The sequence below is a fragment of the Acinonyx jubatus genome, chromosome A1, assembly GCF_027475565.1.
Source record: "Acinonyx jubatus isolate Ajub_Pintada_27869175 chromosome A1, VMU_Ajub_asm_v1.0, whole genome shotgun sequence".
NCBI lineage: Eukaryota > Metazoa > Chordata > Mammalia > Carnivora > Felidae > Acinonyx > Acinonyx jubatus.
In genome coordinates this window covers 190,176,202-190,193,985 of record NC_069380.1, presented here as the reverse complement: position 1 = coordinate 190,193,985, position 17,784 = coordinate 190,176,202, and the positions used below count along the sequence as shown (strand labels likewise).

At 48.2% G+C, this 17,784-nt stretch overlaps 1 protein-coding gene across 1 annotated transcript; it reads left to right on the top strand.

The window, feature by feature from the left end:
• The first annotated feature begins 1,588 nt into the window (after positions 1–1,588).
• SAP30L (SAP30 like) lies at positions 1,589–16,590 on the top strand. The gene is made up of 4 exons (XM_027077593.2): positions 1,589–2,417; positions 7,065–7,187; positions 9,433–9,531; positions 11,310–16,590. Exons 1-4 carry the CDS (start codon positions 2,220–2,222, stop codon positions 11,436–11,438), a joined length of 549 nt encoding a protein of 182 aa, XP_026933394.1. The 5' UTR covers positions 1,589–2,219; the 3' UTR covers positions 11,439–16,590.
• Positions 16,591–17,784: the final 1,194 nt, after the last annotated feature.

The following is a 17,784-nucleotide window of genomic DNA, read 5'->3' as shown; positions in this document are numbered from 1 at the left end:
TGAATTGTTCTATACAGAAAACACTTACAGTGATGTTGAAACTACCTTAAGTGTTGAAAAGATCATAAATAACTGCAAAATATCTCACTCTGAAGATGTTCGGTAGTTTACCTAACCACTTCTCTTGTGGAACTTGAGGTTCTTTTTCTATTTTCCTTTTATAAATAATCCTACAATGAACATCCTTGTTTCAATTTTTCTCTGGTAGGCCAATTTCCTGAAATGGCTGTTCTGCATGTGAAATCACTAGACGAGAGGGTACAAATACGTTCAAGGTCACTGAAGAAAATTTAAGATCACAGAGCATCTGCTCCTAAACATGGAAACTGGTAGCTTTCCTTTTTTCATCAGGGCACAAACCAAAAACCTCTTTAATGCCAAGCCACCTAGTACTACCAAAATAGGTACAAGTGCTCACCTAACACTCCCGCCCCCTGAACACCCCCCACCCCCACCCAGGTCAATGCTACCCATCCCTAAATGATTGTGTGACCGCATGACCCTATGACGCTGGGCTAGTCCCTTTGGGCCTTTGGTCATTGTTAGTCCCCAAGTTGCCCAGCAGAGAGGTGGTGGCCTGACTAGGGGTGCTAGACTAGATTTTCCGAAGGCCTTTCTGGGTGTGTGATGCCCTGGGTACCTAACCCCAAGCTCAGGGGCTTGCTAGCTATCGTGGATAGATCGGGAGGCTTAAAGCAATAGAAGCTACAGCTTACAGAGCTTCAGGGAAGGCTCAAGATACAGCAAGCCCTTCCCCATGCCGAGATTGGCCCTAGATCCTCCACTCCAACCTTTTCTCCCGGTCTTCCGCAGTCCCCGCTTCCCCGCGCGGTTCACCCAGTCCACCCTCCAGACGTTATACTGACTTCCGATTCTTCCCAGCCGTAGGGTCACAAAAGCCCCGTAGGGGTTTTCTTCCTCCCTCTCCTCTTTCGGCGCCGACCAAGCCAGTCCCAGTCTCTACAGTTTGAGGTCTCCGCCACCCTCCAGCATCCGACTACCTTGCAATACCCGCCATCAGACCCCCATCATCTCCTCTGCACGTCTTTCCACGTATCTGTACCGGCTTGTCCCTCAGTCTTTCCCGCCATGCCTGGCTTTCTGTGCTGTTTCATCCACCCTATCTCCCATCGGTCTGCGGGTCCTCTGGCCCTGGTCCTGCGGTTTTTACGTTCTCATGACAGAACCTCTATCCTCGTCAGGTACCCCCTCAATGCCCCTCCCTATGTTTGTCCCTCGGCGCCCCCTCCCACGTCTACACTTCAGTACGCCCCCGATTGTGCTCCTCCGTTCCCGGAATCTGGCCCTCCGTCCAGCCAGGCCCCTGTTCACTATCCCTCCCCGAGCCTGAAGAGTCTGCGGCCCGATTCCCCTCCCGCACCCGGGTAACTCTTCCCTCTTCCACTTTCTCTACTTTGAACCCATCCCAGCAGAGTCCAGGAAGTAGCCAGGCGCCGGGGACTGGCGGCGGAGGCGCCCAATGGGGTGCGCCAGCGGCGGCAGGGGCCCCGCCCACAGAGCGAACGAGGCCAATGGCCGCGCGGAGGCGGGACTTCCGCTGTCCCGCGGAGGGCGGGGGAGCGAACTGTTGTGGTGCGGTGTGTTGGGCGGGCGGCGGCCGGGTGGCCCAGGGGCTGCCGCGGGACTCGGGGCGCAGCCGAGCGGCTGCAGGGGTGGAGCGAGCCGGACGCGCCCCGGGGCCCGGGCGCCGCGGGTTCGAGGCCGGGTCCCGCGCGGGGAGGCCGTGCCACCCCGGCGGAGCTGCCCGGCGGCGAGTTTGCCCCGCAGCCGAAAGAAGGCGGGAGCTGGCGGGGGCCCTCGAAACCCCCTGGCAAGCCGGACCCGGAGTCCCCAGGGAGCGGCTGCTTCCTGGGACGCCCTCCCGGACGCCCCTGCCGAAGGGTAACGGTTCTGGGCCCCCGGCAGAAGGCGCCTCCGGGTGACCCCCGGCGGGGCCCTGCGAGCCGCGGGAGCCGACCCCGGGGCCTCGAGCGGGGAGGAAGGGGCTTTCCGGAGGCGCGGGGCCAGGGGCCGAAGGAGCCGGAGCGCAGCGGAGCAGAGCCGGGCCTCCTGGGCGCGGGGCAGGGCAGCGCCTGGTCTGGAGACGGACTCCGGGACCCTCGGGTGCGGGGGCCTCGGCGACCTGCCCCGCGGGGCGCGCGGCCGCGGAGTGGCCTACTGGGGATCCTCCCGCAGAGGGGCCGGCCCGGGGCGGGGAGATGAACGGCTTTAGCACGGAGGAGGACAGCCGCGAAGGGCCCCCCGCCGCCCCCGCCGCCGCCCCGGGCTACGGCCAGAGCTGCTGCCTCATCGAGGACGGCGAGCGCTGCGTCCGGCCCGCGGGCAACGCCTCCTTCAGCAAGAGGGTCCAGAAGAGCATCTCGCAGAAGAAACTCAAGCTGGACATCGACAAGAGCGTGAGTCCGCCCCTGTCCCTGTCCCTGCCCCTGTCCCCGGCTGGGTCCCCGCGCGCCGCCGTCCTCCGGCCGCTGTCCCCAGCTGAGGGCCGGACCCCGGGGCCCTCCCCGCCCTGGGCCTCGCCGCCCTTTATCTGCAAACTGGGTGGGGAGTTGCACTCGGGATTTCAAAGGCCGCTTCAGCGCAGACAGGCTCCGACTGGGATTCTGCCCAAATCCGGGAGATTGGGGGCGGCGGGGGGCGGGGGGAAGGGGGCTCCGAGGACCTCTCCTTCCTGGGGAGATTTGACAACAGTTTAGGGCTTGTTGTGTTGATTTAGAGCAGGGAGACATGGGTTAATATTGTTGGCCCACGAAGGAGCAAGTGTTGGGGAGGGGGCGATGAAGGGGCCCGGCTCTTCTTTAACTTCTCCTCTTCTCAGAACCATGTTATTCGTTCAGAGATGGAAAGGTGGCAGTTACTTCCCCCCTGCCGCGGCCTCGGCTTCTGCGGAGGGTCATCGAGCTCGCTGCTTTGCATGCAGCTGTGGGGAAATGGGATTTTTCAAGGATGTGGCAGAAATAAGGCCAAGACCAGGTTTTGGGAGGCGGTTCCTGCAGTCCAAGTGACCAGGAGGAAGAAAATCAGTTTTCTTAGGGGTAACTTCTTAGGGAAGGGGGCTTTAAATTTGATTAGAATCACCCTGTGTTTTGTGCCTAATTATAGGGAAACTTTTCCTGTGTGATTTCACCACTTCTAGTTAACAATTCTAAAGATGTGCCTATTGTCAACCAATTAAGAACTTTTTAGTTTGACATCTGTTGCTGCAAGCCTTAAGTGGCTGCCTTGTGATTAGGAATTGGAAATGAGTTAAGGGGGGTTTTAATATTCTGGTAGACAAGCTAAGTTCAGGTGGTTAACATCCGTTCTTTTTTAGGACCAAAATTCCACTGTTGGGGAAAATCATAGATTGCTTGTTAAACTGAAAGGGCAACCACTTTTTTACTTTGGGTTTTGCAGCTGAAACTGAGTCCCAGAGATAGGAAAGGACAGTGCCAAAGTGTCACAGTGACTGAGAGGCTGGTTAATTTAAAAACCCATTATCTGATTTACTTCCAAGCACCATGCATAAGCCTTGATTAAGTCTTAATAAATAAAATATCTTCCCTGCCCTTTTCTCCAGGCTCTTCCCTCCCACCCCCAAGTTTTTCTAAAGTTAACAATTACAATACATATTTGCAACTCTTGAATGTAAAGATGCTATTTTAAAAAATGGCTGGGAGTGAGTTAATGGCTTTTCTTATTACAAATCTCTATGAATGAATGGATGGATGGATGGATGGATGGATGGATGGATGGATGAATGAAAGAAATTCATCTGAGGGCAAACAATTGGCTAGAGATCCAGATTAGGACACACGCTGAAGTGAAATGCCTAATCCTAAAACAGCAGTGAATTCATCCTCTTGGAAACACTGCCTACCTTTTGTGTAGGTGGTTGGGCAACTTTACTTGAGCAGCTTATAATAATAATATTTTCCAGTCCTTAAAAAAAAGAAATTTCCTGTTCTTTTAAACCCTTGGATGCCATGACATCTGAACAATTGTGATGCTGCCACCGGGGGGCTCCATTTACCCAGTGACCCCACTGGAAAACCTGTGTTGAGCTACGTTGGTGTTTTCACACACACTGTCTACAAAAGAGGCATCCTGAGCCTGGCACCAGAGTTCCCCCAAAGTAATGCTTCTGGAGGAGTAGTGTTTCAAGATGGAATCACTCACAACTTGTTTCAAGGTGGTGGTGTACAATCATTATTTCTGAAGGGGATTCTATTTCATTCTCACAGGCTTGGGCAGAAATTCAATTCTAAGTAACTGCTGTGTTACAAGAAATTTTAGCTGTTGCAGAAAGGGAAACGGAAAAGAAAAACACTAGAGCCTTTGCTAGCACCCTCCTTCCTCAACCCGTAGCCCCCAAAGGTCACTGAGCTCTGAAATTTTTGAAAACCAGTATGTACTTCAAAATGGCTAAGGAGAAATAATGACTATTTATCTTGTAAAAGGGTCTAGCAGAGAACCTTTTAAAATAATAGCACCAAAAGTCCAACTCAGGCGGTTTAAATTCATTTGATGTAGACATTGGCAGTGTTCTATGAGTTATTAACATATAACGTGTTTTCAAACATTCCTCCAATTGACATATTTTTGCTTTATTCTGGAGAAAAGTGAAGTTGAGAACAGTATAAAGAAAATGTTGGGGTAGGAAAGGACCTGTGTGAGGGATCAGAAGGTCTGAGTGACCTTGGCCAGATCATAACTCCATCTGTGTGGCTTCTGTTTCTCTCTGTAGAAAATGAGATCAGGGCCAGCGGGGTTACACGGGTGATTGCTAAGTTCTCTTCCATCCAGGATTCCATTATTCTAGTGTCCTGACCTGAAATCTCCCAGCCACAGCTCGGGAAATCACCTCTGCGGCCTGTTCTACCAAGTGTGGCACTCTGTGAATTTGAGAAGCTGCTTAATCTCAGAGTTTACACATGGAACTAGCTAACATGAGGGCCAGCTTCCTATCAGGGATGGACAGTAGGGTGTGAGTGTGCTTTCTTCCCTGATAAAACCTTGTCCCGTGGTCCATACATCAACCGGGAGGGATTCTTTGGGACAGCGACATGCTGTAACTGAAAGTCCTTTGACAGAGTTGACTCTGGCAAAGCTACTCCAATTTGTAACCATTTGTAACTGGTGGCTTTTGCTGGCCTAAGCTGTTTTTAGATGCGAGGGACGCCTCTGTTGGTGCGACTGCACTTACTGAACACCTGCTCTCTGCAAGATATGGTCACAATCTAAACTGAAAAGTACTCATGACTCCCCAACCCAACCACATGAAAGTGATCGTTCATCTGACTGCAAAGCGATTTTCATTATTTTCTCCGTGAAAAGACCTGAATTAATTGATGTTGGTTTCCTGTCAGCTTACTTTTATCTTTAAGAATTTAAGGAATAGGGCGACTGGGTGGCTCAGTCTGTTGAGCATCCAACTTTTGATTTCGGCTCAGGTCATGATCTCATGGTTCATGAGTTCCAGCCCTGCGTCGGGCCTGCTGGGGATTTTCTCTCTCCCTCTCTTCTCTGCCCCTCCCCTGCTCATGCTCACTCTCGCTCTCTCAAAATAAGTAAGTAAGCTTAAAAATTTAAAAAAAAAAAAAAAAAAAGAAAGAAAGAAAGAATTAGGAGTGCCTGGGTTGCTCAGTCAGTTAAGCATCTGACTTTTGATTTCGGCTCAGGTCATGATCTCACAGTTCGTGAGTTCGAGCCCCAAATCGGGTTCTGTGCTGACAGCGCAGAGCCTGCTTAGGATTCTCTCTCTGTGTCCCTCCGCCCCTCCCTCAAAAATAAAATAAGAACAAATAAATTTAAAAAAATAATAAAATAAAGTAAACATTTAAAAAAATCAAAAATTAAAAAAAAAAGAATTTAAGGAACAGAGGTTCCTGGCTGGCTCATTTGGTAGAACATGCAACTCTCAATCTCAGGGTTGTGAGTTCAAGCCCTATGCTGGCACCGAGCCTACTTAAAAGAAAGAAAGAAGAAAAAAGAAGGAATAAACTCAAATTCAGAAGTCCCTCAAGAACATTTGTGTGACATCTGCCTCAGTGTCAACAACCCCAAGTCATTTACACAGGCATTTAGTTTGTTAGGTTTTTGAGTGTCTCCTCCCACCAACCCTAGCACTTACATTCTTCAGTAAAAACACGTTACTACTTAGCTGCTGTTGCTGCCTTCACTTACTATTATGCCTCCAGCCTGCATTCGAAAATCAGCGGTAGCATCCACCTTCTTCCATGTGGCTTCTGGGAGAATGAGAATCTCTGCACCTTTCCACTTCTCTTTGTGGACCAGAGGTGTGCTGATGCAAGAAGTATAATTCTGATACACAGAAATCAAGTTTTTCAGAGAGACGTCATCCTACAGTAGTAGCTGTTGTCCGTGTGAAAATAGGAAGTCCTGTCTGCCGTCGCCACAGCCCCATCCTTCCTCCTCTCCTCCTTCCTGAGACAGTGCCTTCCAGCCCATTGTAAATTCATAACTCCTACAGGTCTGAAAATGTCACATCACTCCCTGCTTCCAAAACCTTGGGGGACTCTGTCTTAAGGAAAGTCTAAGCTGTTCTCGTAGCCCCCACCCCCGAACTCTCATTGTGCTCCCATGTGGGCCGTTATCTCCACCTCACTGACACTGTCTACCCTGGGCTGCCTCCCTCACGCCTTCTTGTCAGCCGTGTTTGAGACTCTAAGTCTTGGCTCTTCTTCCCATCTGGAATGCTTCCTATCTACCTCTAAATCCTCCCTTGTAGTCAGGGACCTCTGCACTGACTGTCCCAGCCACAGGCATGTCTTCCGTGGCTGAATCCGTACCATTTATCATCTCTAGCCTTCAGTGAGGACTTAGTTTATGATCTGCTGCCCAGTGTGATAGTAATGTTCGTGTCTCTTTGTGGGTTTTTTCTTCTGCAACCCAACATAAAACCTCTAGAAATTAGGGCCTACGTCTTATTCTTCCTTCTGTCTCTTCAGTGCCTTGCAGTGGCGAGAACCCCATAATTTGGTAGGTACCTCTTGCTGTTTCCATGGAATCGGCAACTCTCACTTTAATTTGCTTCCCATCAGGTAAGGCACCTGTATATCTGCGACTTCCACAAAAATTTCATCCAGAGTGTACGAAATAAAAGGAAGAGGAAGACAAGTGACGATGGCGGAGATTCTCCTGAGCACGACACTGACATTCCTGAGGTAAAGGTCAAAAGGATCAGCTTGAGAAAGCTGGGAGAATGGATTCTAATGTGATCGTTATCTCTGGCCTGGTCTACTGGTTGTATTCGGAAATAATTTTAGTCCCCTTTGTTTTGCTGTGGTTTGTTTGAAAAGTGAATCAGAGAGAGAGTCATGGTAATATCAAATCTGAGAGCTGAAAACTTAGAAATCAACTAGTCTCACTGCCCCATCATTTCACAGACAGGCACAGAGACCCGAGGTCACACACAGAGTTAGGGGGCTCTGGTCCAGTGTCCTTTCCTGTAGGCCATACTGCCTTTCTTCAAGAAACCCCTGATAAATTCTTAACTACAACCACAATGGCAAGTTTTTTTAAACTTTTTTTTGCCTTCAGAGGTGGAGACTGAGCCTATATGGATTGAGGGAAGTCACTTGCCCTCTGTTTTCTGGTCTGCAAAATGAAGGTGGACATTGTCAATGCATACCAGCTCTAATTTCCGTCGCTCTGATCCCTGGTCCAGGCTTGTTCCCAAGGAGCCATTCCAAAGTCAGCTATAAGGTTTCTCACCCCTGGCACTGCTGACATTGGGGGCCAGATAAGCCTTTGCTGTCAGGGCTGTCCCTGACATCATTGGATGTTTAGCCGCATCCCCAGATTCTACCCATTAGATGCCAGTCGCCACAGTAGTGACAATCAAAAAATGTCTTCAGACATTAGCAGGTGTCCTCTGGTGGGGCGGGGTGGGCTGGGGGTGGGCAAAAGCATCCCTTGTGGAGAACCATTGCACTAGACGATGAGACTGAGACTTCTCAAACCTTCAAGGTGCCAGTGCCTCATGTGCAAGCCTGCAGGAAGCAGTATTGGCTTTTCTTTCTATCTAAGTTGTTTTCACTTAAGACTCAGCAGAAGAAGAACCGTTGGTAATGTACGTTGAATATTTGACACATGAATATTTCATATGGCAACTGCCTGTTAGCACTCAGAGTGGAAATGACTGCGTACGAATAGAAAGAGTAGGCGGGCCTTTGTCTGCAGATGTGGAGAAACCCTTTGGAAATATGGTCCTTTCCCCTGCCCCTCTCGGTGTCCCTTTTTCTAGCATTGGTTTATAGTATTTTTCTGTCGCCTTTAGCGTTAGTATTATTATTTTATAAAGAAATGGATGTATTCAATTTCAATGCTTTTTACAAAAAAAAAAAAAAAAAAGGTTTGAGGAATGTTTTGAAAAGAATGAAGGACTTTGGTCCCTCATATTGATCATTCATTTTGTTTTTAAGTGCTCTCCACCTGCCCGAAGCAAGAACATCTCTTTTAGAGGCAGGTAAAAGCAGCCCAGCTTTCTGGGCCTTCAATATCTCATGACTGTGAAGCTTTCCTCTCTTCCTGTGTTAGAAAAAAAAGGGGGGGTCCTTTCCCTCTGTCATCCAGCCGCCTGCAGAGACCCCAACCTAACCTGCTGATTTGTACATTAGCTACAGTAGCTTTTCAGTTTTCCCTGAAGAGTTGTTGGGGGTTCTGATACCTGAAGGCTCAGCCTAGGGAAGAACTCTTTGAGAACAGCAGTATTTCCCACTGTCCTTCTTCATGCCCCCCATCCAGTCTGCTGCCAAGCTGTGGCCTGTCGTCCTCCAGGATGCCTGTCTGGGTTTACCTTTGCTGTCCATGCTTAGTGTCCCCCTCTAGTATCACCAGCCTCCAAAGCTCAATTCGAGTATCTCATTTCTGATCCCTGCTACAGCATCACCCCCCGCACCCCCCACCAGTCTTCCCTACAAGCCCCCACTAGACACATCTTTCTGGAACATCACCCTCTACTACCTATGGTAGCTCCTGCTTTTCGAGACCTGCTGCCCTCCAGTCCCACCTTTTAAACCTGTCACTAATGCCTATGACTCCTCTTCCTCTCATGACTTCCTCTCATGACTCTCTGTACTGGTGGTATTCTCTCTCATTCCCTACACTAGCCCCGTCCTTACCATCTTTCTAAACCCTGCTCTCCTTTGCTTCAGTTTCACTGCCTCCGTGAGCCCCCTGAGACCACCCCTTCCCAGCCAGAACTGTGTTTCCACTGTTTTTTGGTTTTGTTTTGTTTTGTTTTTTGTCCTCCCAGCAAGTTATTAGTCCTCAATGGATCATTTCTAAGATGTTTCTGTAGTTCTCTTCACCCCTGCCCCTCCTAGAGTAGTGCTGGGCACATAGTGCACTCCTGGTTAGTCATGCCTAATCAGGTGATGGATAATGTGTTTCTCCTCTTCTCTCCAGGTTGACCTGTTCCAGCTGCAGGTGAACACTCTACGGCGTTATAAACGACACTACAAATTGCAGACCAGACCAGGCTTCAATAAGGCCCAGTTAGCAGAAGTAAGTGGACAAATCGCACTGTAAAAAGAAAGCCAGAAGTGTGCTTCTGTCAGTGACCTTGGTTCCCCCTACCGCTATGTGTGTCTGTTGATCATAATGCCCTCCACAGCTCTGGAAACAACTTCCTAGTCCCTCTTTTGTACAATCCAGAATCCCACAGCTTTACCTGGAAAGGCCCAGTTTCTATCACAGAAACCATGGCACAGAGAGAGGAAATGACTTATTTAAAATCACACAGCAAGTTCATGGCAGAATTGAGCCTGGAATCTCAAGACTCCTGATCCTAAGTCCTGAGTGTGCTTTTGTTTGTTCATTTGTTTGAATCTTGTTTTGTAAGATTCTTTATAGATATGGTCCTTTCTGCACATCAGGTGTGTCAGATTAATCACCCCAAAACCTTTGCTCATGTTCTTTAGGAGCTATTTTTTTCTTTAGTTTTTTTTTTTTTTTTCCTTGATTTCTTCTACTCTGATGTTGGTAATGGAAGCATTTATTCTAGTGAATGGAACCCAAGAAATTTTTCTCCTATCCTGAGCTCTGAATACAATTTGGAGGAGGGGGCGGAGAATGGTCTGTTGGCCATTGTTTTAAAATATTGACAGCCTGGCTTGATACTTCTGTCCGATTGGCATTTGTGTGAGGACCTCTCATCACGCTTTTCGTAATGTGCTTTTCTGTCCATTGTAGAAAATTGGGAAAATGAAAAAAAGAAAAATATAATCCTACCATCCAGAGATGACCACTCTTTAGTGCTAGTTCTCTGACTTTTTTTTTTCATCAGTCCTAGCCCCCTCGATCCAATCAGAAATTTCCTTAAAAGTTCACAGCCCCATAGGTTTTTGATCTTTTCTTTAGGGGTTTCTTGCTGATCTATCATTTTTACTTTAAACTTTTTCAGCATCTAGATAAAACATAGTGCACAAGACTTACCCCTCTAAGGTAATGTTACCCATTTCCAGCATTCACCCTGGGGGAAGGGATGGGATGAGGTGGGGCAAGAGGAGACCTGCATTCTCAGGACTTATAAAATAAAGCCAAATGTCAGGAGTGCATAGTGAATGACAGATTATTCTTCAAATGTGATGTGTCTTTCAAGAGGCAGTTCTATTTAGGTGAATTCTTGGGTCAAACACTTACATCTGAACAACTGGCTATTCATTTGACACAATTTTACTTTATTCTTAATGTCTGTTTATTTTGAGAGAGAGAGAGCGTGCATTCGCATGAACAGGGGAGGAGCAAAGAGAGAGGGAGAGACAGAATCCCAAGCAGGCCCCACACTGTCACCAGGGAGCCTGATGTAGGGCTTGAACTCAAGAATCGTGAGGTCACGACCTGAGCCAAGATCAACCAACCCAGCCACCCAGGCGCCCCTCATTTGACACAATTTTAAAAAGACACTTTTCTGCCCAGTCCCAGGGCCTGAGAGCTGGAGATGGTAGCAGCTGGCCAAGCAGAGCAGTCCCAACCTGTTCCTCCATGGGGATGACCTTGACTTTTTGCCATGATGGACAGTTGGCTGCCACTGAAATAGAACTGCATTTGGGGGTGTTGTGGGGGTTAAAGGGCTGCTTTTGGAGGCCTGGAAACCAAATCCCGCAGACCCCTGGAGAAGAAGGGCATTCTGAGCTCTATAGCACTGCAGGAAGTTCTGTAGTGATCGTAATCCCCTCCCTAGTTCTGGAAGCTAAGTCCTACTCCCTCTATGGCACAGTTCAGATTTTGTGGCCCTGATTTATGCATGCTTTAATGGACTCTGGTTTTTTTCCCCCATGTAGACTGTCAGCCGACACTTCAGGAACATACCTGTGAATGAAAAAGAGACCCTCGCCTACTTCATCTACATGGTGAAGAGTAACAAGAGTAGACTGGACCAGAAATCGGAGGGTGGCAAGCAGCTTGAGTGAGGAAGAAGCGCATCAAGGAACAAAGTATGATGCTTAATGCACAGGTGATATCTGCCACATTTAGGCCCATAAAGACTGTTAAATTTTATTGTAAATAAAGAAGTTTGAATGATGAATACTGTAAATCTTTTCGGTCAGGAGAATCATATTCTCATGAGTCAGCATGTTATACAAAGACTTTCTTTTAAGGCAACTGCTGGACTGAAAAAACAAGACCATAATGAGATTGAGAGACTATGTATTGTAGCATTTAACAAAGCACTAAGCCAATTCTACTGGAAGTGTGGGATAAAAAATATTTCGGTACTCACCTTGTAATACCACTCTGCCTTGTGTGAGAGGTGGCACTGGGATAGCAGTGAGGCCCAGCCAGCTTGAGGAGCGGTAGACCCAGGAACAGACGGACGTGCCCCCGCTTTGTTGCGAGCTTTGTCGTTTAGCAGCACATCAGTTTGACAGTGGTCCTCCTCACGTGTCCCATGCCTTGCCTTGCACACAGTAGGCACTCGAGCAGTATCTGTTGGCTAGTTGCACTGTCACTGACCGTGCCGGCCTCGTAACATCTGCTTCACACCTCTAGGTAATGAGACCCCTGCCATTTCTGTTGCTCACCACTTAACTTCTAGAGTACGGAGGAAGTCCTGATGCACCAGCAGGAGGTTTCTCATCACAAGAGGATTTGAGGGCAAGCGCACGTGCCAAGCTTTGTTCATGGAGGTTCCAGAAACACTGATGCAGAGACCCTCACAGGAGACGCAGCCCTCTGCACACCATCTGTGCTTTACTTTTTGGGGTGAAGTTACGAATTATGACTTCAGTCATTCTAGGCCATAAATGCTTTGACAGATGGAGATATTTAGTGATCTGGGGCCTGTGTTTTCAGAAGTACGAATCCTTAGTTCACAACCACCAAGAAAGCTGCCAAGGATCATGTAATTCCTGCTCATAAGTCCAGTTCTGGGACAAAAAGTCTGACTGGCCTTGACTCCCTGGCCTCGGGGTCACCAGCAAATCATGAGTTTGAGCTATTCGCAAAGGTCAGTGCCATTGTTCATTTTTCTGAGCAGTTTGCCTCCCTTTTAGGGGAAAAGATTGCTAAAATGATTTTTTTTTAAAGTATGAATAATTACCTGAGTTTTTTTAATGTTCAAAACCTCAGATTCCTCTATCTTCTTATATCAGAGCCAAAGTCTCCTTTGAAAGCAAAGCTTTATACCCAAAAATATGCTTTTGAAAAAGTTTCTAATCAGTGTATTAGGGGACAAAGGATGTGAATAGGGGCTGGGAGAAAAAGAGAAGAAAAGGACTTGGATTCTAATTTCTGACCGTCTTGACATGAACTGTGGTCAAAAGTATCATTTTCTTACTCAGTTTCGATTGTGAGTTCTTTCTTAAGCCTTAAATTGTAAAAGGAGCTGTGGATGGCCTGGCCCAGCAGAAAGTTTTAATGTCCCACAGATGGCTTACTCTGGGCATCCGCACAGAGAAGTCAGAACAAAACCCCACTAAGCAGGGTGGTGCACTTGCTGAAGGTCTCCACTCTGTGAGGCAGAGGGCCATGCTCTCTGTGGACCGGGGACAGGCCACCCTGTCACTAAAATGCAGTGTGTTCCATTGCAGCAAATTTTCACCAGTGTTCAGAATGCACGTCTAGCAGATTACAGCCTTTTTAAATATGTATAAATGAATGTACATAGAGCATACTCTAGACTATGAGGGGATCTTATTTTAATACACCCGGCTATGGATGGCACGTCAAGGTACTCTGAGTGTTTTTAGTCATTCAGATTCAGTATGTAGAGATTGTCGTACTGCGTGTAGCTGAAAGATATTGGTGTGTGGACATCAGGAAGGCTCAAAGGTTATGTGGCTTGTATGGGTTTTTTCCTAAGAGGCTGAGTTAGAAAGGCTTTGGAGGCATCAAACACCAAGCACCCCCCCTTGTCAAGGGGAGTGTTTTCTCATCAGGCTGCAGTTTGGGGGGCCAGATAGGCCTAGAGGTTAAGGCACTGGTAACCCTCTGTCTGGAAAGGTCCATCTCTTGTCGAGAAAGTGTACCTTTCTGATGTGTAAGTGAAAATTGCAGATGTGTAGATCCTGTCACTGTTTCTTGAACAGCAGGTCCGTTTCCCAGTGGGGAGAGACAGCAGTACGTTTCTGTACAAGAAGCTGTGGTGTTAGGATCCATCTGTTCACGTGTATCGGTAAGCGCGCTCTGGTTCCAGCCAGAACCCCAGGGAGACTCGCACCTTCAGCCAGACGCTGTGCCACCTCTCCTCGGAAGAGGTGCTTTTGGAAAATGGAGGTCGTGGGTATCTTTTCACCCTTTGAAAACGTGTCAGATGAGAGAAAAGACAAAGCTATCTGAACTGACGTTTCTCATGTGTGCAGAAATCTGTTCTTTCATCAAACCACTAAGCCGCTTGCCTTAGCCTCTTCTGCAGTTTCCCATGGCTTGATCTGTGCGCAGGAGGCTTCTGCCTATGGGAAATGGCGGGGCCCTCCGAAGGAGTGGGGTTTGGGGAAAGCAGTGTTCATCTTGGCTGCCTACATTTTTACGCACCTGCCAAGGACTCTTGGCGCTTCTCTCCACCTGTAATGTTGCAACATTGCCTTCTCTCCTCTTGGTGCTCCTGGGCAAAACTGGAATGTGAAATCCAGAGCGGACGTTGTCTTCTTAAAGAGTATGGTGCCTGCCTCGGTCCAGCCTGGTGTGGTTCTTTCATATGTGCTGAAGGTTGTCACGTGGAAATGCCCGCATCCTGCTACTCATGTCGCTCTGATTTAGGGTTTTAAAAAAACAAATGGACAAACTTCTTATTTCAGCAAACATACTCTTAGGTTGGCAACAGCATGTGAAAAAGATCGTAGCTGAATCCCATGAAAGATTGAAACCAAAGGCTTCAAGATTGGCATTGTAAAATGACAAGGAATTTCACTTACGTGTTAGAGCCGCCAAGTTGGTAGATGTTCCTGACATAGCCAAATATTCACTGCTAGCCTTCCAGGGAACAGATATTAATAATTGTTTGCAGCTGGAATGTCACATCTAACCTTGGCATTTCCGCTGCTTATTTTGTGGGAACTTCTTGGTTAATATCCTGCAGGACAACCAGCTGGTAGACGAGGGAGAAAGTAGGAGAGGGGACTTACTCGGGAGCCCTTATCTGTTGAAGTAGGCTGTCCAGACCGTGGATCCCAGCAAAGTTGCTTCATGGAAGTCCCCTAAAGGCTCTCAGATCCAAAAGTAGGGAAAGGGTCTTTAAGTCATCAGTCCGGTCTCCCCGCAGGTGCTGACATTCTGCCTACAACTGTCCCACCAAGGATTTGAGCAGTCTGGGTTTAAACATCTCTGAGGACAGGGAACTCACTACCTCCTGGGGAAGCCTGCTCTATCTTTGTAAACCTCTGGCTTTTCTATGTTCTCTGTAATTTCCATCTTAGTCTGTCCCCAGTAGGGGCCATGTGGAACAAGTTGTTCATCTTGGCCAAGGACCCAATCGCTGGCACTGTCCCGTGGCCTAGCAGCCATCTTTTGGAAAGGAGCAGCTGGCAGATGGACACTTTGGTGTGCTGACTGTCCTTCCCCCTCAGCATTGGTCCATTTAGTTCCTTGTTGAAGGATGTTGCGGAAACCCCATCAGCCTGTTTATACTCGTTGCCGCTGAAGCTAACGGAGGGGTCAAGAGAGGAAGGGATGCTATCAGCCTGATAAATAACCTAAGAAGGGGTGAGACCCTGGCTCCATGCTTGCCACACAAAAACGGATGCTCACATCACTCAGGAAGAGTTTTAGCTAGAAGATTGTAAAACACTGCTCCCTGTGGAGTGTAAAGGTTCCACGGCTACTGAGGGCTTGTACCTTAAAATTTCTGCAAGTTCCTCACATGTTTTTATTGAGCAAACGAAGCTTAGGATACCTTGAGGGGAGGGGTACACCACATGTCTCTGTGTCCTAGAAGTGCCATACTTTCAAGCTGGAAAGTCCTTTAAGGTTGCTGGTGCGCCCTCATTCATTTTAAAGACAGGAGACTAAAATTCAGATCAACTTGCCCAAGTCACATGGCACTGTCTGGACTAACATCTCATCCTCCTGACCTGTCCAGAGCTCTGCTCACTCTCTGACTTGCACAGGACTCAAATCCTGTCTAATGTAACTGCCTTCAGATTCTTGAGACCTGGCCACTGAGCAGAGAGGTTCCCAAGGCCATCTCTTCGGGGCTGTGAACCACCATGCTGAGCTGCTCAAGGTCGTGTGAAATGATTAGGAAAGCAGTCAGCTGAGTTTGCACAATGAATGTGAGGGGAGAACAGTTCTAGCTTATGACTTAAGACTGTGATTCAGAAGCCCTTGTGGGAGACATAGTGTTGCCCTAGAATCTAAGTTCTCACAAAATGGGCTTGCTCTGTGATCTGTTGGTCAGGCTTCTGCCTTTCATGTGGTCCTCTGGGGTTGTGTCACTCATATGGCCCTGACTCGGACAGACACAGCTCTGACGCCCTGTGATTCCCAGCCTCCCGGCCCCTGTTACTGGGCTAGGCAGTTGAACTGAAGGACAAAAGTAAACTCAAGGTCATGGCCTGGAAAGCACGGTGTTTGGGGGTGCCTTTTTAGTCCCTTCATTTTATTGCAGACTGTTCCCAAGTTCAACGTTGGGTCAAGTTGATCTGATGTTTTGAGATGGAGTCTAGTCTGGGGCAAGGTGGGGCCTCTTCTTAAGGTAGAAATGTCTGCAATCAGTTATTTCACCTGGCTTGCGTCTTAAACCACAAACCCTCCGGTTGCTCTCACTCCATGAATGCATCTTCGCCAATGGCGGAGGGTCATACAGGACCCCTGTTTTATGTGTCTCCTCTCCATTATGCCCATCAGAATGTTTTCAGGGTGTGGGTTTGTTCTCCATTTTGTAACTGCCTTATCAAAAAGCAAGTGCCCTTCCATTCCAGGCCTCCTCATACTGTACTTGTTTCCTGCCAAATTTGGGGGATCACTTGTATTTTAATTTTGTAATCTATGGCTCTGTACTGTTGAAAGGCTCTCCATTCTGTGGGGTCTCCTTAGTATGTACGTGACTTTTCATGTTGCAATATCACACAGATGGGACGGCCCGACTTTCACTCTTAATAAACGATCTGAATGAATAACAAGAGACACATTCTGTTGTTCTCCTTGACCGTCCACATGGAATTCAGATGCTTTCACTTCCGTATTTGGCCCCTGGCTGTGTAGTTACAGCAATTGCTGCCAGCGGTTTTTCCTCCAGACTCTTAACTACTAGCTCCTACATTCCCCCTTCCCATCCCAGTGCACGTCGAGTAAGTTTAGGTCACAGAAGTTTATTCCTTCTCTCCCACTCATGTGGAAAGAGATTGAGGGGTCCGAAGGCCGGAGTGTGGAGCCTGAATGCTACACAGCGATCCCGACACGCTGAGCAAGGAGCTTCAGTCTGTGTCTGCAGTTATCCACGTATAAAGCGAAGGCCTTGAGTGGCCTGGCTGGATGGAGGGCTGCAGGTTGATGTGCCCGCAGGGGCAGCCGGGGAACTCACGTCCCTCCTGAGGGCAGCCGCCACTCCGCTCCAGCCTCTTGTTGCCATTTGGGGATGCCAGCCCTGTGGGCCCAGTTCTTGAGATTTCACAAGAGGAGCTGGTAATCTGGATCTTCATATAAAGATCTCAATGTTCAAATGTCTAAAAACTTATTTTTCACAGGATATGGACTGGCGTGTCTTTACCTACAGTAAAGGCTTGCTATTTAGAGTTCGTCCATCATCTGAATGCTTGTTAGACATGAAGAATCTCCGCCCCCCTCACCTGCCAACTGTCTACTGAATCAGCTCTGTGTTTTAACAAAGTCCCCAGGCAAGTCATGTGCTCATGACGGGGTTAGCTGACTGGGTTGTGCTGGTGGAGGTCCCCGAGCCCTCATGGGATGAAGTCCCTTGCCCAGCCAAGCCTGAGACTTTCACATCTGCCATTAGTGCCACTTTAGCACACCTCTGTCCTCAGAATGAAAGGGAATAAAATGCAATAAATATATATTTTTTAAGTTTAGTTTTTTTGTTTTTGTTTTTTGAGAGAGAGCACATGCATGCAGGGGAGGGGCAGAGAGAATCCCAAGCAGGGTCTGTGCCATCAGTGCGAGCCCCACGTGGGGCTCGAGCTCATGAACCATGAGATCATGACCTGAGTAGAAATCAAGAGTCGGGCGCTTAACCCACTGAGCCACACAGGTGCCCACAGTGAATGTTTGTCTTCATCTTACTAGTTAACCAGAAGTAATAAATACTAACTCTGAAACTTTAAACGGCATCGAAATTGACAGTGCGGTTGCCCTCCTCTCCAC

Coding starts and splice junctions, on each gene's coding strand:
- SAP30L (XM_027077593.2), top strand. CDS start 2,220: ATGAACGGCTTTAGCACGGAGGAGGACAGCCGCGAAGGGCCCCCCGCC. Junction 7,188..9,432: donor ACGACACTGACATTCCTGAG/GTAAAGGTCAAA, acceptor TCTTCTCTCCAG/GTTGACCTGTTCCAGCTGCA. Junction 9,532..11,309: donor ATAAGGCCCAGTTAGCAGAA/GTAAGTGGACAA, acceptor TCCCCCATGTAG/ACTGTCAGCCGACACTTCAG.